Source organism: Seriola dumerili, unplaced genomic scaffold (genome assembly GCF_002260705.1).
Source record: "Seriola dumerili isolate Sdu_G_001 unplaced genomic scaffold, Sdu_1.0 BDQW01000242.1, whole genome shotgun sequence".
Lineage (NCBI taxonomy): Eukaryota > Metazoa > Chordata > Actinopteri > Carangiformes > Carangidae > Seriola > Seriola dumerili.
In genome coordinates, this window is record NW_019174497.1 from 413,145 (window position 1) to 436,057 (window position 22,913).

Consider the following 22,913-nt stretch of genomic DNA (forward strand, 5'->3'; position numbering starts at 1 on the left):
ATAAATCCTACCATCAACATCATCAACAAGTGTCATGCTGAAGGTGGATTTTCCACAACCTGGCAAGCCAAAAGTTGTTCTTAATAACGGCTATAAAGCTGATCCATAAAGCATCAGTCAATTATTCATCAACCAGTAATAATACTATTAACACTATGGAAAGAAGGGCATTTTGCTTCACGACAGTGTCGTAATTCATACTAGACTAACTTATTAGTAGCTAAGTACTCCATGGAAACCAAGTCGCAGCCGGAGATAAGTTTACTCTCTTGGGTAAGTTCGTTATCTTTACCGTTAACATGTTTAAATATTAAAGTTGTTTGTGTGTCCGGCCATGTATTTAAATGGTTTCAAATACTCACCGGTAGCAGAGTTACACTTTTTTGGCAGCGTTACCGTAGCACTTTTGCTAACGTTAGCCAAACAGTTAGCGAACTAGCTACAATTGCTAGCTACAATTGCAGCGAAAACAAACGGCCGTTAAAATCTAGTTAACGGCTAAATGAGCGTTAACAGTGTCGTCTCTGTGTCCTGCAGTTAGTGATTAATGTCATTAATGTCAGGGGGCGAACAGCTACGGGCAGCTGGGACAGGGACATGTGGAGGACCAGTCAGCGCCCCGGCTCTCTGACACTGCTGCTTTACAAAGCAGGGCAGTCCGGACTGTGAGCGGCGGCGGGGGTCACTCTGTGTTTGTCACCGGTAGGTTACGGTTTGTTTTCCAAACGGAACTTCATTCATTCATTTTAAATACAAGCCTCTGTCCACCTGCTACCTAACGTGTTCAGTCATGGTTCAGTCATGTCAACAAAGTCTGAAGAAGCATTTAAGAGGTCATGTGCCCCCCCTACTGGCCAGATGAGCCAAACGTTGATTATTTTCTCTGTTTATTTAAGATACTTACTGTGGTGCTTAATTACAACTTTGAGGTACTTTTACTTTACTTAAGTATTTCCATTTTTCTGGCACCATATACCTCTACTCCTCTACAATTAAGAGGAAGATGTTATAGTTTTTACTCCACCACATTTATTCTACAATCTGAGTTTTTGCTGTTTCATATTAATAATACAAAATATAATCAGCATAAAAAGATGATGCATTTTTATAGGTTAAAATAAGACTTTATTGATAGAAGGGGAAAATCACCAGCTACCCAGGAGTATATTAAGTAGTTAAAATTTGCCAAACCTTTAAAAGCAATATTAAAGTGATGTACAAATTATTGCATCAGTAGATATAACCCAGTAATATAATATACATTATTCTGAAATGGGCCATTCTGCATAATGAGTACTTTTACTTGTGGTACATTAAATGTATTTTGATTCTTCTGCTTCTGTTCTTTTACTTAAGTAAAATGTTGACTGCAGAACTGCTACTTTACTTCTAACAGAGTATTTCTATACGATGGTATTGCTGCTTTTACTTAGTAAAAGTACTTTTTCCCACACTGGCTTGTTAGTTGTTTTAGTTTTATTTCCGTGTACTGCCAGCCAATCCCTCAGGATTGTAAGACACCAATGTATGTCAAACAGAAAAGAGTTGCACTAAGACACATTTACAAGTTTTGGGAAAAATGTTATATACATACATACATAATTTAAATCACATGTTTTATACCAGATTCCAAATAATGCTGCCAATACCCCCCCCCCAATCTAAGGGCATTTTTTCCTCACTAGAAGGAGTGTAATTTTATGCGTCTAGGTGTTTGTTTAAACACAGTTATAGTTTGCAGGCTATAGTCTTTTAATCAATGTTTTTTTTCCCCTCATTTTACAGCTTTCTCCAAGAAACTTCTGAACTTAATTCTTTCATGTGTGAATTGTTAACTTAGTTTTTGAGCACTGTCTGTGTGTATATTTAAGTAAACAAACACATGGTTTTCATTATGGTGTATTTTGTTTTTGACAGAGAATGGAGAGGTGTTTGTGTGCGGACAGAACAACAGAGGCCAGCTGGGCCTTGGCCACAATACAGACATCTCAACTCTTCAACTCTGCCCCAGCCTAAATCAGACAGTCACAAATGTGACCTGTGGTTGGGATTTTACTCTTCTTCTCACTGGTGAGCACGATTTCAGACCAGGAAGTGGTACTGTTTTTCATGTACACTAGGTTGAGAAGGATTAGCCATTTTTGTGAGAGTTGAAAAAGGATTTCCCTCAAGGCAGAGATGATGTATGTGATAGGATGACATTTTATTAATCTTGAGGCAATCATTTGGATTTTACAGCAGGACCTAAATGAAGATATGTAAGAACAAATGAATTGTATGTAAATATATATATATATAACTTACACTTAGTAAGTTAGTTAAAATAAGTAAGATGATAGTAATGGGGAGTTTGTGCGAACACAGAGTAAAATAGCTCTAACTGATCGATCTATAAAAGAATGCAACCACATTGCATTAAACACAGTAAGTGAAAATTGGAGCAGTCCTCACAGACCCACAGATTTATGCCACATTCATGTCATATGGAATTTACTGTAATAACCAGTTTCTGACTTGTAAATACCATTCATGTCAATGTGCAGTTTGTAATTACAGCTGCTTGTGTAATTACCCAGAATTCATAGCAGAGTAATGATAGAAATAGGAATGACAAAGAAAGTCTGGAACTACCTTCCACCCGTACAAAAGTTGAATATTTCAGTGTTTTTTTTATTTATGAATACTTCTGTTATTTTTACATCATACTGACAGATTGTGGCCAAGTACTGGCATGTGGCTCCAATGCATTTGGACAACTGGGTGTTGGACCGACAGTCAGGCACTCTGCAGATCTACTGTTTGTTGAGGTGAGCACAAAGCACGGGTGTCTTTTACTTACTTTAATAACACAATATAGCCACAACTTTGGAAGCCTCTCTAATGCTTGTCGTACCTTTATATAATCAATTCTGAGTGTTCTGTTACAAACCAACTTCATGTCATGATCAGTTTGATCAGTTTCTTTGAAACAGATGTCATTGTGCTGTTTGTTCTTAGTGTCTGAAGGATCCAGTGGTGAGCGTAGCAGCAGGACTTAGACACTCACTCGCTGTTACTGGTAAGTTAGCACCAAAAACTGTCCTCAGTAAGTTTTCATTTGACAGTCAACAGATTCTAATCTTCTGTTTGGCCTTCAGACTCAGGCTGCGTGTATCAATGGGGAACTGGTCTTTTCAGTCTGGCTAAGAGAGCACTCAGTCCTCACCCTATCCCATCGCACCTCTGCTCTAAGGTGCCCTGTCTGGTACCAGGTAAGTGGAACTCTGCAATGAGCAGAAATACATAAGACACAACTTTTTCAGGCCTTAAGTGATTTACAGTGATTTACGTTCTGATGATTGACAAATTTGATGAGATATTTGTGCTAATGTTGCAGGTCTGGATCAGAAAACACCACACCTGGTAGCTGCAGGCTCAGCGCACTGTGTGTGCCTTACAGGTATGACACCGGTATATATGACAGCCATTATGCTGTGTTCATTTGGTTTATTTAGTATAGTTATGAGCCACTGAGTTAGACTGGGAAGTGTTTTTAGGCTCCAAATTTTCCAACTAGCAAAAAAACCTTCATGCTTCATTTTCCAGTAATAATAATAATAATAATGATAATAATGATAAACTTTATTTGTGTAGCACCTTTCATAGAGGAAATGCAGCTCAAAGAACTTGTGATTTTGGATATAAGCATTCCAGCAAGTTATTTACACCAGAAACAACAGGAAATTGCTTGAAACTGGCCAGAGTGCCTTCAGAAAAAAACAAGACTGGAAGCTCCCAGCTTATAAGAAGTTTTCATTGAATTTGTAGAAGTGTATAAAGTCACTGGATTGCAAACAGTAAAGAGCAGAGCAAATATAATTTAAAAGCAGATATGCATTTCATGCTGCTCTTCCTCAAGGAGCATTTATACTCTCAGGTTGTACTAGTGAGTTGCCTTCCACTTCATGTTCAGACATCATTATGGCAGGGCTCCCCTCTGTCTTGTAATTAGTTGACCAGTACCACTCAATTACTGCTCTGCCTTTCTGCTGCTGCCTCTGCTGGATGAAGAGTAATGTTTCTCCTGTCTTGTATGCAGAAGACGGTGATTTGTTTCTGTGGGGAAGCAACAAACATGGTCAGCTGACCACCACAGAGCCCTTCCTGTCCTCTCCAACTCTTCTGAAGCGTTCGTTACTGGATGGAGAGAAAGTAATAAATTTGTGGAGCGGCTGGACACACATTGTTGCTCAAACAGGTGAAACATAATAACATATACTTTACATATTACGACTATGATACTCACCAGTTTTAACAGGATTTGCAGCTCATTCAGAAAGTATTCAGCCCCTGTTATTTTTTTCACATTTTGTTATGTTGCAGCCTTATGCTAAAATCATCTAAAGTCATTTTCCCCTCATCAATCTACACTTGATATCCCATATTGAAAAACTATAAACAGAATTTTGATATTTTGCAAATTTATTAAAAATGAAAAACTGAAATATCACATTGACATAAATATTCAGACCCTTTACTATGACACTGGAAGTGTAGCTTGAGTGCCTCACATTTCTCTTGATTATCTTTGAGATGTTTCTGTACCTTGACTGGAGTCCACCTGTGGTAAATTCAACTGATTGCACATGATTTGGAAAGGTGCACACCTGTCAATATAAGGTCTCACATCTGAGAATGCATATCAGAGCAAAAACCAAGCCTGAGGAGGAAGTAACTTCCTGCAGAGCTCAGAGACAGGATTGTGTTGAGGCACAGGAAGGCATGGGAAGGCTACAAAAAAGATTCTGCTGCATTCAAGGCTCCCGACAGCACAGTGGTCTCCATAATTCTTAAATGGAGGAAGTGTGGAACAACCGGGACTCTCCCTAGAGCTGTCCTCCTGGCTAAACTGAGCAATTGGGGGCCTTGGTAACAGAGGTGGCCAAGAACCCAATAGTCATTCTGGCTGAGCTCCTGAGATCCTGTGTAGAGATGGAAGACCCTTCCAGGGGAACCATTACTGCAGCTCTCCACCAATATGGACTTGAAGCCTTGCCTCAGTGACAGACACATGAAAGCATACTTGGAGTTTGCAACAAAAAAAAAAGCACATAAAGGACTCTCAGATTGTGGGAAACAAAGTTCTCTGGTCTGATGAAACCAAACCTGCTTTCACTCATGCACTGCAACCCTGAACTTCTCTAGACATTACTCAGAAGAGCTGTATGTGTGAATGTAAATGTCCAAATCTGTTGTACCATACATTAAACAGACTTCACCCTGCCAGCTCCCTAGTACAAAGTCTGTAATGTCTGATTGAGCCGATATATGAATAACGCTGTCACAGTGAGCGAGTAGGTATTTTAATGACATTTCTATCATTTCTCCTACACGGTCAACCCAGGTGCTACCACTCCCCTCGACCAAACTGAGTTTTTCTAGTTGGTGAGAATGCATCTCACACGGACAATCTCTGGTTGTGTTCTCTAGACATTGTCTAGAGTTCATATGTGAAAATAGTAAAGATTGAACTGTTTGGCTTCAATTCTAAGTGTCATGTCTGGAGAAAAGGACAGTTGCCATATCTGAACAAGGCCATAATTCATTTCAGAGAGTGGAAGAGTGTTCACATGGGGCAGAGGAGGTTATGGACAGCTGGGCCGACAAGCATCAATCAATCAGAACCCAGAACAGCAGTCAGCTGGTGCTTTAGCAGAAGGTGGAAACCAGGAGGTTTGCCTCCCTGCAGAGGTTAAAGTCCTCAATGGAGCAACTCAGGTAAGACATCTCAGTGTTTGGCACTTCTTAAGACTGAATAGCCTAGGGGACAAACATTAATAGCAATCGGATGTTTATTAGATTATTGATGATACACTCTAGACTCTTATTATTGTGGTGGTCAACTTTGTATTGTGTCTGAAAATGGCTGTGTCAATCCAGAAGGGGGCAGCAGACAACCACAAATAGAACAGGTAGTTGAAGATTGTTTAGTATGAGGTGAATCATAGTGCCACTGAATGCGAGCCAGGCCCACAAAGAGTTGGATCTCAATAATTTGCTTGACAATATCTAGCTTGTAAAAAAAAAAAAAAAAACACACACACACACACACACACTACTATTATCTTCCACTTGGGAGAGAACCACTTACATTTAGTGAAGGCAGAGGTCTCTTCTCCCATGAGGGCAATTACGTGTGAGGATCACGGGATTGCAGCAGTTAACCTGCAGTCTAAATGGCATCTATATGGTAGTAGATTGTTGCCAGTAAAGTGGATGTCACGGATGGACAAGGGCAAGCTTTGGATCATTCTTCCACTGTGCATAGATCATTGCAGCACTGGTGTATGTCAAGGTGTAGTCACCTTGTGTGTGTAAAGCTAAAGGCAAGATGGATTAGCTGAGAGGACGATGAATCTCTCAGCACACAATAGCATGTTGGTCCTAACACTGTACATACACACCCACAGAGTCAATATTTAGTAAACTCACAATATTATGAGGCCTATGAACATTACTGGAGTAACAAATTATAATCTATCAGTGGCTCAGGAATCAGTGGGTGTGTTTGTTGCCACAGCTGTTTGCTTTATCAAAAACATTGCTTCATCAAAGCATCCCTGAATTACAAACTATGTGTGTGTATATACAGTATATATATATTCAATTCTTTTATTACAAGCTCACAATCAGCATTTAAATTTGTCGCTTCAGTTCCTGAAGTAGCTGTGAAGCAGAGGAATATGGGAAAAATTCATTAAATTGTAAAAGGTTTTGATCATGAAAGGCAGCCAGTCTGAAACAGTGGCATTAATTCCTCTGGGCAGCTCAGCAGTGTTTTAGCTTTTATGAATGAGCTGGCATTTATATTACATTTGTCTGCTTTGCTTTCTGATGATGCATTGTGGAGTGAGTGATTTCATATTGGAGTGTCTGTTGGAGTGAAATCACCTCTAATGCCATCTGTGTTGCGTCCACTCATGTTGTATGCAGTTCTGAATAAAAGCTGGATGACTTCATCTTGACACTGAATTTTATTTCATTTTTTTAAGCAGGTTTGGTTACAAAGTATCTCAGTATCGGTGTTGGCATAACAATTCTTGGATATTACAGTCTTAAAATTGTGTGTCTGCGTTCAACATGCATCTTAAACATTTTTCAAATCTTTTTCTCTACAGATCGCATGTGGATCGGAACATAACCTTGCCATCGTGGGTGAGTGCATTCTCTCAAACATGTTCTTACATTTTCTTAGCTTTTCCTCTCATTTAGCTTATATAAAGCTTTTCTTCTGATTTTCTTTTTATATGTTATTATAAAAAACAGCCATATTTGCCAATATGTTTGCCAGTAAAAGATGTTGCAGGAAAGTAAATAAGCATAAACATCTGACTACATAATACACAACTGCACTGGAAAGGTACATCAAGGAAGAGAGGTTTATGAGAAATTAAGCAGAAATAGTTTAAACTTATTTGTTTCAGTAAGTGCAAGTGGATTAAAGAAGAGACATCATTTCTGACCTGACTTGACTCTGGCTCTGACCATATAAAGGAATAGGGAATACACATAGGTCAGGCTAAACTATTTAATCCTCTTCTCTGAACCAAAGAACTGGTAAGAGAGCTGTTTAATATATTACAGTTAAACGTCTGTGTGAAATATTAATCCTTCTGGTAATGCTGCAGAGGGTTTCTCAGGTCAGCTCATTGCTCTGTGGCCTTTGCATCAGGAAGTCATTACAGCATGAATACATGGGTATCACTGACAGAAGCAATTACCCAAACAGGCCTGTAAAGGACCTGAATTAGCCACATGCACAATTACAGGCATGTTTTTCCAGTGGAGTGTTTGGAGAGCAATCTCCCTTTATCCACATAAGATCAGAACACAGACACTGCAGTCACACACATCCCTGAAAGAATACTAAACAAACAGACATATCTGAGTGTTTGTGATTCTTCATCAGACTTACAAAGAGATTAAATGTGCTTTCATTCTTTCCAGGTTTGGCAAAAGTTTCCTGCTTTCCTATAGTCACCAACTAGCACTGTAAAACATTTTGAGAGTAAAATCTTTTGCATTAAATTTTTAACACTGACCCAGTTTTTTACATCAGCATGAATATACAGCAGATGAACACAAGCACAGCGTTCCATTGGAGAGGTAACGCCGAACATACACTGGTATCTCTACAAGCAAACTGCCATCCACTTTTAATGCCCTGACCAATTTAACCAGTTAACTGGACGTGCCATTATAATTAGGTTGTATAGTGTTAATGCATCTTCTATCCATCATAATGACAGTTCTCACAAAGTGCCACTCTGTGCTTTCAGAAGTTCGGTTATGTGATGAGAAAGCAGAACCGGTAAAGGGGGAGCTCATGTGAACCTCCAGCACCCCGCTCCTCTGCCATGTTCTCCCCTTTTTCTCCTCCTGTCTCGAGCGTGGTGGCAGGAGCAATGAAATAGCAAAACAGGATTTGAAGCAGAGACCTGAGTGCTGCTATTTCTGGTGCTGAAGTAGGTCAGGCAGAAAGGAACGGAGAGCATTGCATGCTGCTTATGATATCTGTTGCCTGTTCAGCCCTTGCCCATTTGCACCTGAGGAAGTGCTCCTCGAGTATGAAAATTCATCGCCGGTGGTCAGAGGTGGGAGAAATGCCAAAGACGCTGTGGGCACAGCTCATCCAATCTGAGGAAAGATTTTTGTTAATGTGAACATTTTGAACTTCACAGGATTGTAGAAGGACAAACACCTTAGATCAGATCCTGTTTTAACTTGTACCTGAAGTATATGCTTAACAAATGCACCTCCTGCAGATGTGGTGATGTTAATTAGGTGTGAAAATTTAAACTGTCAAATGTAAATCCGAATGACAGGATTTGTTTACAAGGAAATGGCTTTTGGTTTAAGTGTCTTGATTTTCATCCTTTTGTTGTGCTGGATATTGCGCAGGCACTTTGTTGCCATGGAAACACTGATGTGCTGTACTCCAGTCAGTGAGTCCATGAATTAAGCACAGTACCAAAATAACGCTTTTTCCCCCAATGAACGAAACGTTTCAACAGATTAAGTTCACTAATAAATGAGAACCAGGATGATGAATGACTAATCTTAATCAAAGATGGAGACGGATACAGTCCAGTTATAAATACATGCAGTATCTTAAACACGGGGCTACGTGTGTGTCTGTTATGCACAAGCCATATCTGGCAGACTGTCACATAAGGTGCTGGCACGATATCCTGGTCTGGTAACTGTAAAAAAAACATCCATCTTTGAAGCTCCTGATTTTCAGAGAGGAGCTAAATACGCAGAAAGACAAAGAAGCCTTTTGATGAAAATAAATGAAAAAATGGCATGAAAGACACACAACTGCAGGATGGGGAAAGCTTGAAGATGTGTTACCCTTGAGAAAGCAAGCTCGCTTCTGTTGCCATGGCAATGGAGCCTATTAGGTAACTATGTTGCCATGGCACGTGTCTCCTCGGTGATGCAGACCTGACCACACCCACCAACAAGCTCACCAGTTGTGAAGAGCGGGGAGGCTTTATTACTGGCTGAGTGTCAACGTTAGGAACAGAGACTGTGTGTGTGTGTGTGTGTGTGTGTGTTTGTGTTTGTGTGTGCATGCGTGCTCACAGCCTTCCTTGTTTTTTTTCCTTCAGGCTGCTAATTTTAGCCTACATGGTACAGTGCTGCAGCCCCGTCTCTTTTCTGTCAGCTCCACTGACCCATGACCCCTCTCCTTTTCAGGGGGTTGTCTCCTTTCCTGGGGCTGGAACGAACATGGAATGTGTGGAGACGGTTCACAGACCGACGTCTTTCAGCCTCAGCTCATATCTGGTCTCAGACCTCTTCTCATTGGCTGTGGAGCTGGACACTCTATGGCAGTGTGCGCCGCGGCAACTGGCTCGTGATTAAACTCTGCACCGACTCTAGCAGGAACATTCATTCGGCATGTGACAATCAGAGACGAGACAAACAGTGACTTTGTGAAGTAACATTTCTGAGTGATTTAGTGGCTTATTGTTGCTATGCATGTTATTTTGAAGTGCCTTTGAATATACAGTAACTTTCACCTTCTGAAAAGGCTACCTGAGTTGCTTGAACAGGTCAGACTTCAAGCTGAACTGTTATAAATACTATCGTGTGGTTGGACACAGGTTGAGTTATGTTTCATGTGAACAGAGGCCATAATTTCTCTGACCAGCCCATCACTTTGATGGACATGACTGGGGGCGTTGGCTTTGCAGGACATGGCCATGCCTATGGCTCCTGGTCCAACTGCCATGTTTGTCTTCCTGAATGAAGCCGTAATGGATCGTGTGAGGGATGGGCTAGACTGGTGCTATAGCTCCATCTTCCCATGTCAGCAGTTTTATTGCTGTGATCTTGAGTGTCAGGAGGCAGTCAATCCCTGCAAAATCTCATGATTTACCACTCAGACATACAAGACAGTATTTTTTCTTTGCTAACTGTCCATCACTTATTTATATTCTTGTCAGTCTGTGCGATTTTCTTTGTTGTTATGTTTGTCTTATTTGCACCACTTTCATACTGTATACTTCATTAATTCCTTTTGGGAGAAACTTGTCTGCTGCATTTGACCCAACCTACATATTTATAAGGTGTGGGTGACCGCAGTGCAGCACACCCGGAGACCAGCTGCAGGTCTTAAGCAATGCCTTGGTCAAGGGCGATGGGAATGGGTCAGGGATGATATTTTCCCTTATATTTACCTTTTTTTATTTCAAAAGTTTTTATTTTATGATTATAGTTTAGGCAAATTAAATGTAGAAATCATCTGTGTCACGGAAATTATGCATTAATGAAAGTTAAATTAAAGTGCTTTACCCTGGATTACTTTGAAAAAATAAATCAACACTCACTGAAAAATGATCATTTCTGTGTTTTTTTTATTTATCACTATTTATTGTACAAGCCTGAACTGTATTGGTCAAAAAAGACACAAAAAACCCCTAAACAACAAACCAATCAAAACGATCACTGAACACCTTATTGAGATAACTAACCACAAAATGCACGGTGTTCAAAACACACACTCTGAAGGCTCACTAAATGGCACACAACAGTTGCCTCTTTGTTGCGTTATTGATTCCATTAATAATAACTGCTGCTGTATTATTATATATATATATATATATATATGTATATATATATTTTAATATATATATATTTTTTGTTTGTTTGTTTCATTGAACAATGATCAGCACACTGTCCCCCCATTTGTGCTCAGCTCTACTGGCAGATCCAGATCTGCTGTGCCTGACTGCACACAGATCTCGGCAAGTTGTTGGCAGTGTGTTTGCAGTTGTTTGGTAAAAAGTTGGTCCCTTTCCACTAACTTTTCCACACAAACAATGAATCAATATTTTGTACCTGATGGGTATTTTTTAATTAGGTATTCTCACTGCTTGCTTTTAGAAGCTGATCCATACGGGGGTCCTTATTGTATCCGTGTACTTTTTAAGTCTGAACTGGTGCTTGTTTTTAATGGCTGGTGATTGATGGTTAATTTAAAATAAAATGTACATAAGTTCATCGTGTTGGTTAAGCTATAGTCCTGAATGGTAAGAAGAACTTGCATAACAGAGGCACTTGTCCAGTATGAGGCGTATGATGTTTTGGCATCACTTAGTATTACATACTAATTTACCAATTTGCATGTGTGCAGAAAAAGAATAATAATCCGATTCCACATGATTGTCAATTAAAACATACAACAGAATAATTCTTAATGTCTAGCTGTGTATTTTATATATTAGCTGTCTTTGTTAATCAAAGTATAGCTACATATGAAGATATATCAACATCGGTTAATGTTGAATATTTATTATTCATGTCTGACTAACATTAAATGACTTACGTGTTTTTAACAGCACACTTTGCCATTTTAATGCATCATTAATACAAGGTAAAAGTGGTGTTTTTTTGGTTTTGTTTTTTGTTGTTGTTTTTTTTAAAAGTATGACCTTTTTCATTTTTTTGTGGATGTTATCTCTTTGATGGCTGAAAACATATCAAAGGAATGTTAAAAATTCACTGGTGCAAAACAGTGCAAAAAGTCTACAAAGATGTGACCATGACAGTGCAAAGTTAACGATTTGTTTCCCACTGTTTAGTCTGGCTGACATGACAAGTGACAGGTTTTCGCTGGGGGGGGGGTTAAATCGGAGCAACATTTTTTTTTTTTTTTTTTTCTTTCAACAGAAGAAGCACACAAATATTTGATGATCACTCAAAAACATTGGTACACACAACTTCAGCACACAGAAAAGCGTATTTACAACACTGGCACACACCAAAAATAGGCACACAAATTACAACACAGTAACCAGTCACAGATACTGAGCTACATAAGGCTTGACAACAAAACTTCCTCAGTGCTACATCTATGCTGAGTTTGTGATGTACAGGTTGTCACTGTCACACCCATTTAAAAATACTAAGTAATACACACAACAATGCTACAGGACTATCAGGTGGGTGATGGGCCATTATGGGTCATACACATAGTGGTTGGTACACCATGGTTCATAACACAAACTGACTCTGTTGGTTGTCTGCTCCGGTGCTGTCGCTGGGTCTCTATAAACATATAAAAAAACAATAACAAAAATAAATTATTACACAAATTATGTATAATGATGGAAATGATGGCGACGATGGATACCTCGGAGGTGCGGGGAGAGGTGAGGGATGACACTAGCTTGGAGAGTAAAGAAAATGTGCTCCGTTAGTTCCTCATGGTAAACGACAGGTTTACCATGTATTTCCCATGCTTAGCCAAGGCATCAGACAACGATGTACTGTCTGTGTACAGAGGCTGGACTCTGAGTCGGTTAATAAACATGCCCAATCATGCTGCGTTTTACAGGTTGATGTACAGTAGTTCAGTCATTGTCATGCGTTTGTATACTTTGCGTCATGCTCTCACAGTCACCTCGTTTTTTATGCTCTCTTTGACCCGAACACAGGTAGACAGAGGGTCAAACAGCAGTTGAAAGCACTAGCCTTAAGCTAGTGGGAAAGGAAAGTTGTATGTATGCATAGTGCTGTTGAATAAAAACGGAGTCTAAACGCTCGTTGTGTATAAAATTTATTTCATGCAAGGACTTATATTTACATATTTTATTTGAATACTTTTCTGTTGCATAAATGTAAAATACATGCATTTACCTTTCCCCAAGTAGACCCACATCCCATACTGTGTCGTATTGTACTTTTTTTTTTCACTTGAATTGCATGAGCATATAATTCACCTGCATCTCTTCACATCAAATCTTCACAAGGTTTTTTTTTCTTTTTAAATATATAACGTCCATTAATTACCACAAGAGACATGACTCAAAATGTAAAACTCTGCTCATTCAGAATAAAAACAAAACTTAGATGAGTTGCTATACTTATATATTCTTCTAGAAATTAACATTTCTGATTGGTCAACATAAAATTTGTTAAAGTGCCCTGAAAGAATTGTGCATAATTATTGGGACAGTATCAATACATGTAACAGTAATAGTATTGATGTTTTAAATCAATAGACATACATACTGTAGGAGTCATCCTGACATCTCTGGTTGATAACTTGATATATTTTGGCTCTGTAGAGTTGCCTGGTCCCCTTTGATAATATTTTGTGCTTTATCATACAAAAGTTTTCTTGAGTTTGGGACTATTAAGTCAGTATTTTCAGGTGTTTTTTGCTTGGAGTTATGTATCTCACTAAAGGCTAAATCCTAGTATGCATGTATGGTGTTACAATAATAACCAAAAGGTTGTTTTACTGTGATTGAGGGTACGAGGGTGCAAAAGGTACAAGGTGCACCTTGTAAATAAAGCTTTCATTACACTGTTATGAGCATGGTATAAAATTAATTGATGCTACACTGCGAGCACTTATGTAATATCATGTCAATTTATTACTCACTTTTACTTTGCCTCACCAGGTATGAAGGCACCGTTGTTTAATAATTCAGTCCTGCCTTAATTTAGGCATCACAGCAGTCAGTGAAATTGCTGCAGACTATCGATACTGTTTAAAAACTCATAAATACCTGTAAATATAGCTGTATAAAAACTATTTATGCTCATAACAGCAGTGGTTGGCTTTTTGACAGATTATTCAAGTTAAACCACACTATTTTAGTTGGAGGCCCCAGTCAGATAAAAAAAAGAAAATAAATATACTGTATGAATTTGGGGAAAGGCAAAGAATGGCAGCTACATAAAAATCTCTGCTATGACTGAGTCTCTTGTAAAGCTGTCTCAAAATGCATAAAAAATGACAAAGCTGTAGAAGCTTTTGAAAGAAAAAGTTTTTTTTTTTTTCTTACAGGTACTGCGATACAGTTAGCTTCTTGTTGAACATAATTTCTCATGCAGTTCATGCAAATGAACAAACAGTTTTAGTTCTTTTGACATTAGATGTATTCATCACTAGTATCATAGGAATTGTCATCATCTCCATATTGCATTGGACATCATGAACATCATGTTAAAATATTTTTTGTAATGGCCACTCAGATAACATTAAGCCTTGTCTGGATTGCACTTTCAGAAGGATAACGTCTCTACTTTGCAACGTACAAAGCACTTAAAAGGAGTTCCCTTAACAGCTGGCAATGGTACCTTTTGGATATGTTTAAAAGCCATGTATTGTTAATGTCCAGCATATTAGCAGGGGTTACATCTTATGAAAATTTCTTTCACAAAATTGTAAAAAGCAGATGAGATAAAAGTTACTGGCAGAAGAGAATGCGAGATCAAAAGCAACAGAGCAACAGGCAATGATTTAAACACAGGGAAAGAGTGGGGTTAGCCTGTGGCAGAAGTAGAACAGTGCTTTGTCTGCAACTGAAGTGACCCATGCAGAGTGGCATGTGCCAATGTTTTCTAGTCGAGGATATGATGACACACCCAAGGAGAACACTTGGGAAGCTTGAGTATTAGCACAGTTAAGATACAGTTTTCCAGAAAAATAAAGAAATCAAAATGAAAAAAGCAGGAGCGAAGGCAAGTGTAAAAGCAAAATCTGACAGGAAGGATAAGAAGGAGGAGTGTGGACTGGCCTTCCAATGGCATTGTGTCTGCTACTCAACCATGCTACATAATGGATGGGATGGGAGAATGTGAGTGCTGCATTAGACAGGGTGGGCTGCAGGGCAGGGCGGACACTGAGGACACTCCAGAGGCATCCCCGCTCATGCCAGACATGCTGTTAAGGCTCCAAGGCTTTTCATAACCTTCAGTTGAAAAACAGAGAACGTTCTGAGTACACTGCAGCACTAAAATCCATGACAAAATGTTTTGGTGTTCCTCACTGGCAATACTACACCTGTTGCTTTCTTGTTTTTGTCTCCAAAGAAACAGGTCAACACGGACTTGAGACAGATTATTATTCTCCATGCATTGAGTGCATCAGGAGTACAACAGCATGCACCGGGTGGTACTGGAATGGTTTGGAGTATAACACTATAAAAGACTCGAAAAGGTAGGCACCTCAGGCAGGGAATGTATTCTCAGCTACAGGCAGAATTTCATACTGTACGCCATTTACTGTTGATGTGCTGGCTGCACACACAGCCGGAGACTAACTTAACTTTCTTAGGAATGTTTTTAACATTAATAGTAACTAAATAAAAGTAAACAAAAAGGGGCTTAACCCTGGTATTAAACTATAAAAATCAGTGAGCTAGAATTTGGCTCTTAATGATATTAATAATAATATTTGACATTAGCCTTCCTCCATTTGTGTTGTGCTCCTTCACCATACTGATAGCACCCATCAGCAAGACACTTCATGCACCGTTATGGTCAAGACCAATGTACTCATAAGTCAGGGTCCCGCACAGTATTTATCATTAAAACACATATACATACATGATACACGCATAACACATAAATACTTTCTTAGGCATGTAAGACAACACATTCTAGATCATATAAATCTCGAAAATAGCTTTTCTTACTGGTAAGTAAATAGGGGTATTACATTATGCATGGTATCAAAAAATATATTATGTAGATGTGGACAATTACTATTGACCTATTAGCATTTGTGGTGATTGTGCTTGGCCTTAACAGATGTTATTGTGACTTGGAATATATACAATTCCCAATGGGATGATTGAGAAGAAGAAGCTGCTGTGAAAGTGTGTGAAGGTTGTAATAAGAGGTTTTATAGTTGTGTGTGCTTCTGTGTATTTGTGTTCATGTGCCTGTGTAAAACTGAGATGTAACACTCAGCAAAGAGGGATAAAGGAAGCGTGTCCTGTCTACGCTCTACAGGGTGTCAGTGTCTTACGGGGGCCTGTGATTGGCTGTTACTGTACGTACCCCTCCTTACTCTGCCCCCTGTGTGGTTGGGGCGTTCAGCAGTGGTGACCAGGAAGCAGGGCCGCTCTCTCTCGCTGGGGCTGAAGATTTCCTCCGGAGATATGGCCTGGTCTATATGAGGACAATCTTCGTTGGCCAGCGCTGCGTTAGCTGCCTCACCATTCAGCTTGGAATCTTATAAGAAAACAATAAAGAAAAGGAAAGAAAAACACACGGGGAAAAAAATCTGGTTTGATATACCAGCTTAGTACTATGTTCTTTAATATATATGCCATTTTCACTCTACGACCTGCAGGGATTAACTTGTATAACAACATTGTATGTATAGCTGCTGTCTAATATTTGCCTCGCACCGTCCCTTGTTCTACGTTTTTGAGCACAAACTGTATCAAAGGTCAATATGTCTTTGCACTAATGCAACCAAAGGAATTCAAGAGGAATCAAGTGACTAAAGCGTCTGTTTACATGTTCTTACAAATACATGGTGATAACAGACTCTCAGTCTTAAATGAGGGAAGGACTGAATTGCTGCATTAATAAGTGCAAAATCAATAGCATGATTACTCAGTCTGCCTCAGTCTCTAATCTTCTATCCAGAGTCGAATATGCTTTTCATTACATATTTTAATTGATTATTTTCTGTGGGAAATCATCAACTGATTGAAGTGTGGGAACAGCTGAGTTGTGACGTGTCTGTTTCATGAGGATGGACAAGTGACGAGACAACAGTGTATCAGAATATACGAGTATATGATCTTTGTTTCTTACCTTGAAACTTTATCTCAAAAACGTCGTCATGGGCGATGGGGCTCTGGGGTTGGGAGCTGATGCTTGACTTACAGAAGTTGGGAGAACCTGGTTGGGGAGCCCGAGGGATATGCCTATTTTTTTTCTTTGGTAGTTTCTGTTTTGCCATGGCCAGCGAGTAATACATTCCAAAGTTGTTGACAATCACAGGGACGGGCATGGCGATGGTCAGCACACCTGCCAGGGCGCAAAGGGCTCCAACCAGCATACCAGAGGTCGTCTGAGGGTACATGTCTCCGTAGCCGAGGGTCGTCATGGTCACCACAGCCCACCAGAATCCGATTGGGATGTTCTTGAAGTGTGTGTGCTCACTGGCTCGAGGGTCGTTGGGGTTAGCTCCAATCCGTTCAGCGTAGTAGATCATGGTAGCAAAGATGAGGACACCGAGAGCAAGGAAGATGATGAGGAGAAGGAACTCATTGGTGCTGGCCCTCAATGTGTGGCCCAGCACCCTCAGCCCCACAAAGTGACGTGTCAGCTTGAAGATACGCAGGATCCGCACAAAGCGGACCACTCTCAGGAAACCCAGTACGTCCTTAGCTGCCTTGGAGGAGAGCCCGCTGAGACCCACCTCCAGGTAGAAGGGCAGGATGGCCACAAAGTCGATGATGTTCAGGGCGTTCCGTATGAAGTCAAATTTATTCGGGCAGAAAGTTATTCGCATTAGAAATTCAAAAGTAAACCACACCACACAAACACCCTCAATGTAGGTGAGGTAGGCCGCAGTCTCCGTCTCCTGGTAGGTGTGCTCCACTGTGATGTTGTCCACCAGCTCCAGCTCAGTGCGGTTGATGATGGGGTTGAAGGCCTCATGGGTCTCCAGACAGAAAGTGGTGATGGACACCAGAATAAAGAACAGCGAGGCCAGAGCCACCCACTGAGCAGGAAATATGTGCAGGGTGCAGGAGAAGAAATAGAGGGGAGAGAGGAGGGCGAGAAGGACAGAGAGGAGAATAAGCACATGCAGTGTAATCAAGCTCAACGGCCCAGCTGCCATTCTTTGCACGACACAATGCAATTCAATCTGAGACAATGGCAACTGGTTTGACAGTGACAGTGGCATTGACACACTCTCACTACCCGCCCTCTACCCCATACCCCCCACCCACCCTGCTCTCTGTGCGTCTTGATTCACAAGTGTCATTGTAAAGGGGACAATCAATGCGCGCTTGCCGTTCTTCCTTCCCTTCCCTCTGCTGTATCTCAAGGTCATGGCATTTTCAAGGGTATGCTACATGCAGAATTATAAAGAGCCACCAGCAGCAGCAGTAGCGGCCGAGCCATTAGTGTCGACCCCCGTGACTAAATTTAGCTGGGGCTCTTCCCTTCAGCAGCATCGGTACAGTAGGTTTTCCCTATGCAAGGTCATACTGTCCAGATGATCAGCTCTTGGGAATCGTAGTGCGCTTGTGAGGCTGGTGAGGCTCGCTTAGCTGAGGAGACACTTTTATGAGAAACCCATATTTCCCTTAATGGCAAAAGAGTACTTTAGCCCTCATTATGTTTCAATTGGGCGATCACATTTCATCACATTTAGGTTCTGATATTTCTGATGCATACTACATGGCTGTAACAGATACAGTATTCTCTCCAGGGTATTGATTGCAGCTCTGACCTCATATTATCCTCTGATCATACTGTGCTGGTTTAGGGTATGTGTCACCGCTCATGTAATTTACTGTAGCTTGAATGGATGAAAAACCAGCTATATCTCCAATGGATCTTCAATAGATCGGAGCTGGTGGACAAAGAAGCTAGACAGGAAGAGCAGATACTTACTTAATCATCCAATGAATCACAAAAGTTGGATCAATAGAGGTTTGTTCATGCATGTACTTCTCAGACTAATGCATAGCATTGTAAAGTAGCTGGGAGGAGTAATTAATGGTATCAGGGAGGAGGTAAGTTGGAGTGGGGCATGTCTGGGCATGAGGAAGTCATATATATTCCACTGAGCAAAGGAAACTCAGTGTCTTAGTCAGTTGTGTCCATTCACGGTGTGTCAGGAAGGCAGGCGTGCAGCATGAGATGGAAAACAGGCCCTCATCATAATATCTCATCACTGGCAATTCATCGCATTGTGCTGAGGAAATCGCTGCTGCTTATGAATGTCTCCTTCCCTTCCATGTTAGTATGACAGTACAGAGGGAACCTGTGTGTTAGCAGTGACTACAGCACACTGACTTCCTCTCTTTGCTCAGAGAGACGACACCACTGTTCAATATCTGAATCTTAGAACTCAATCATCAGGTTGTTGAGTCGCTGCAGTTTATTCACTGTAATGTAGCATGTCAGTGGCGCTGTGTGTTTTTGAATTCACTTTAAATTCAGTATTGTATTTCTTCGAAACATACAGTGTGGACAAAAGGGAAACTTCACCTTTTAATACAATCACATACAAACTTACTTTTAAAATGTAGCTTCGTCAAGTTAACAATGTTCAACCTGTGCTGACACAGTGTAAGAGAGATTTTAGTATGTGGTGCTGTTTTATCAGATTGCATAATGTTGTTTTGTCCACCCCCTCTACAGTATGTGCTGTGCAAAATAACAAGTACACCTTGGACTACAATCCAATCCAATACAACTGCAAACTATAACTATCTCAATAAATAACACTGAGAGGAAGCAACACCACAGGCTGGATTAACAATTTATAAAAGTGGGCATCTGCCCCATGGACCCCAGACCTTCAGGGTCCCAGAGTTTGACATGGTGTATATTCATTAATAAGTTTATGTTTAACCAAATTGACACTAAAAAAAGGTCTACAGAAAAAATTTTGCCCTGGGGTTACCCTAGTGGCTTTATTGGGCCCTGTCTACACCTTACAGATGCTGTATCAACAGAAATGTTAATATTTTAAGCTTTATTTATGAGTCAGTCAACAGAATATTCATCTGCAACAATTTTGATAATTAATTGTTTTAATTGTTTTTGAACTGAGAACTGTTGCTGGTTTTCTTATTAGTCCCCTACAACTGTAAATAGGATCTCTTTAGGTTTTGGACTGTTGGTTGGACAAAACAAGTTCTTTGAATATGTCAGCTTGGACTTCAGGGAATGGCAATCAGCATGTTTCACCATTTTATGGCTCAAATTTGACTTGATTAATCCAGAAAATAATCACATAATGAGGATAATCCTTAGTTGCAGCTCTAACTGGCAGGTTCTCCTGTTAATTTTTTCCTGCTCTTGTATATTACTTAGAAAGAGAGATGACAAACATCCATCACCACCAGTGCCTGCATCCTCCAATCTTATAAGCCACTTTCATGTCGACCGCTGATGCACTGGTTCACTCAGCCCTCTGAACATCCCACCCCTCAAACTGTTGAACAAACGCTGCATCTCATCAGACTGCCTCTTAAATTATGTGTCTTTGTGACAGTTAGGAACAGTGTGGCCTGGAGGGAGGGTGACAAGCAAAGATTGTTTGCTCCTTATTGGCTAATTCTCTCTGTTGCTGGCAAACCACAGGCCTATAGTGATATGCAGTGACAAGGGTTTTCCACTGATGCATCCACAGAGAATAGAGTCTGTAATTAACTGTGAGGCTCAGTTCTAATTAATCTACTTGCCAGACACGGTAGACCTCTGTCAATCTTTGCTCTGCTTTTTGTTAAATGTAGGACACATCTGAGGGGTTTCCTGTCTTGGAACATTTCCCTGCATGCAAAAGGTGAAATCTAAGAGAACAGTGTGTATCTTGGTCATACCACTCTCCCTAATGCTTGATGTAAGAGTGAGGACATGTCAATACAGTTTACACTTGCTGGATGAGGCCTGATAAGTAATTACACCAATCAGACTGCTACAGCTGTTAAAGCAGTGTGCAGCGCAGCGGTCTTTGTAGGAGGCAGTGGTCAGAAAATAAAAAAATCAGAAGGTGTAAAGTCATTTCATTGCCATCAATGAGGGGCTTGGCGCCCAGATGGAAAAGTGCCCATGACAAAGTCCAAAAACGTCACCTCTAACAGCAACCCAATTTTCTGTCTGGAGGTCTGCCACTAAAATTCTGGTGGTGCCAAGGATCTGGTTTCCGAATGTGTAGCTGACCTATTTAACCAAAGAGCCAGCCAGCTCAGGGAACCCTGTGTCCTGGAAACATCTATCCAAAAACCTGTGAGAGTCAAAACGAACTTCTTTTTCTTCATCTGTGATTTAGAGGAGGTTGGGGGGGGGGGGGGGGGGGGGGGTCTGTCAAAATCATTTTGACAGATTAAGTCTTTTGTTGATTTTTTTGTTCTCCCTCCCTTTCTGTATAGTCACATCCTTGCTGTGGAAACCCCTGGGAGAGTAATTTCAAGGTCATCAAAAGCCTCTCTAAAGCCTCCCAGATCCATCAGTCTTTGTTCAACCATCATAGGACAGAGGTAAACTAATTCACAACTGTATTCCTGTTCATGCAGGTTTGACAGTTTCAAACAAATGAAACATTTTAGAGTATTGTTTTAGCTCACAATTTATCTTTGATAACTCATTATGGAGTCCCCAAATCATAAGTGAAACAGGAAGAACAAAGCCATGGCTTAGCACAAGAAAATATCTTATAAAACTACTCACCCTTGCATATTTGGAGGAGTAAGGGTCCTCAAACAGGGCCCAGACATGTCTCTGCCACCGGCTCCACAGGCTCCCACTCCTGGCATCAGGAGAGTCTCCATGCGCCAGCCTCCTTGTCATTTCATCCACCTCAGCATCCTCGGCATGCTCCTGCTCTGGCTCGGGATCCTCGCTCCCCAGGTCTAACAGGCCCCCCCCGCCGAAACTATCAAGGGCCTCCTCTGCCTCCCGGTGCTGGCGATAGGTCATCCAGCAGCATGGCTCCACGTCTGTCTCATCAATACCCCAGAAGGCCAGTTCTTCCTCATAGAGGGGCCCGCAGACATCAGCCGGGCAGTGCAGCTTACCTGTCCGGTAGTAATTAAGGATATGTGCAAAAACGCCGGGGTGGCGGTCGAAGAAAAATTCCTCGATCTTGGCATCATAGTCAAAGTGGTTGGGTGCATCAGGCTCGGCCAGCCAGGACAAGCGAGTGCCAGGTAGAGTGCGCAGGGTGCTGCGGTATGTCTGATGTCTGATCCCTCCCACGTTTATCACAATGCGATCCTTGTCGTCGCTCAGGCCCATTGCGTCCCTTAGGCATTTCTCCAATAAGTTCCCTTCATCGCAAAGGTAAGTCTAGGCGCCCCGTGCAAGCATGCACAGCAGTGATTAGACTGAAGGAAACAATTACTTAAAGAAAAGCAGCGCGTAAAGCAAACTGTCGTTTCTTACCAACTATGAAAGAAATCAGGACTGCTGGAAACGCACCAGGCTACATTCCCTCTAAAACCCTGTATTTTCTACACGCACCTGCCACATGCAACTAGAGGATCATGAACGCGTAGAGCTGCCAGACTCACTGTAGGGTATAGAATCGAAATCCAAAATGATCGCAGCCAATGGCATCACATTAAGAATGGACGTCACATCGTCGGTAAATCCAAGATGTCGAGGTAAAAGGACAAACGCTGGCAATTTTCCCCCCCGCCAGCAGAATAAATCCAGCTCATTGGACTCCCCAGGTTGCAGTAATTGATCAGATCAGTCCTGAGCAGGTTTATGACTTTCACAGCAAGGTGACTGCGGTGGTGCTGAGAGGACAGCGCCTGTCCGGCAGCTCCTGATGGAGAGTCGGTACACTGCTTTCAGTCCCTCCTCTGTTGCTGCCTACAGACTCACCTCCTTCACACCGACGCTCTGCCCGCTCCCTC

General features: G+C 41.0%; 2 protein-coding genes across 5 annotated transcripts; one reads left to right on the top strand and one right to left on the bottom strand.

Moving 5' to 3' along the window:
- Window positions 1–217: 217 nt before the first annotated feature.
- On the top strand, window positions 218–10,841 carry sergef (secretion regulating guanine nucleotide exchange factor). 2 transcript variants are annotated; one of them, XM_022755987.1, is made up of 11 exons: window positions 218–273; window positions 564–702; window positions 1,918–2,070; window positions 2,713–2,807; window positions 2,998–3,058; window positions 3,138–3,251; window positions 3,377–3,439; window positions 4,079–4,237; window positions 5,591–5,757; window positions 7,158–7,194; window positions 9,742–10,841. In XM_022755987.1, exons 1-11 carry the CDS (start codon window positions 232–234, stop codon window positions 9,903–9,905), a joined length of 1,194 nt encoding a protein of 397 aa, XP_022611708.1. In that variant the 5' UTR covers window positions 218–231; the 3' UTR covers window positions 9,906–10,841. The 2 variants fall into 2 exon arrangements, with proteins under 2 accessions (XP_022611708.1, XP_022611709.1); XM_022755988.1 differs by lacking the exon at window positions 9,742–10,841 and adding an exon at window positions 8,319–8,573.
- Window positions 8,615–22,459, bottom strand: kcnc1 (potassium voltage-gated channel subfamily C member 1). Of its 3 annotated transcripts, none has more exons than XM_022755985.1 (4): window positions 21,721–22,459; window positions 17,116–18,031; window positions 16,348–16,521; window positions 8,615–8,676 (listed from the first exon to the last, which is right to left on the bottom strand). In XM_022755985.1, the coding sequence occupies exons 1-4, from the start codon at window positions 22,285–22,287 to the stop codon at window positions 8,615–8,617; spliced, it is 1,719 nt and encodes a 572-aa protein (XP_022611706.1). In that variant the 5' UTR covers window positions 22,288–22,459. The 3 variants fall into 3 exon arrangements, with proteins under 3 accessions (XP_022611706.1, XP_022611705.1, XP_022611707.1); XM_022755984.1 differs by lacking the exon at window positions 8,615–8,676 and adding an exon at window positions 12,253–12,597; XM_022755986.1 differs by lacking the exon at window positions 8,615–8,676 and adding an exon at window positions 14,462–15,254.
- Window positions 22,460–22,913: the final 454 nt, after the last annotated feature.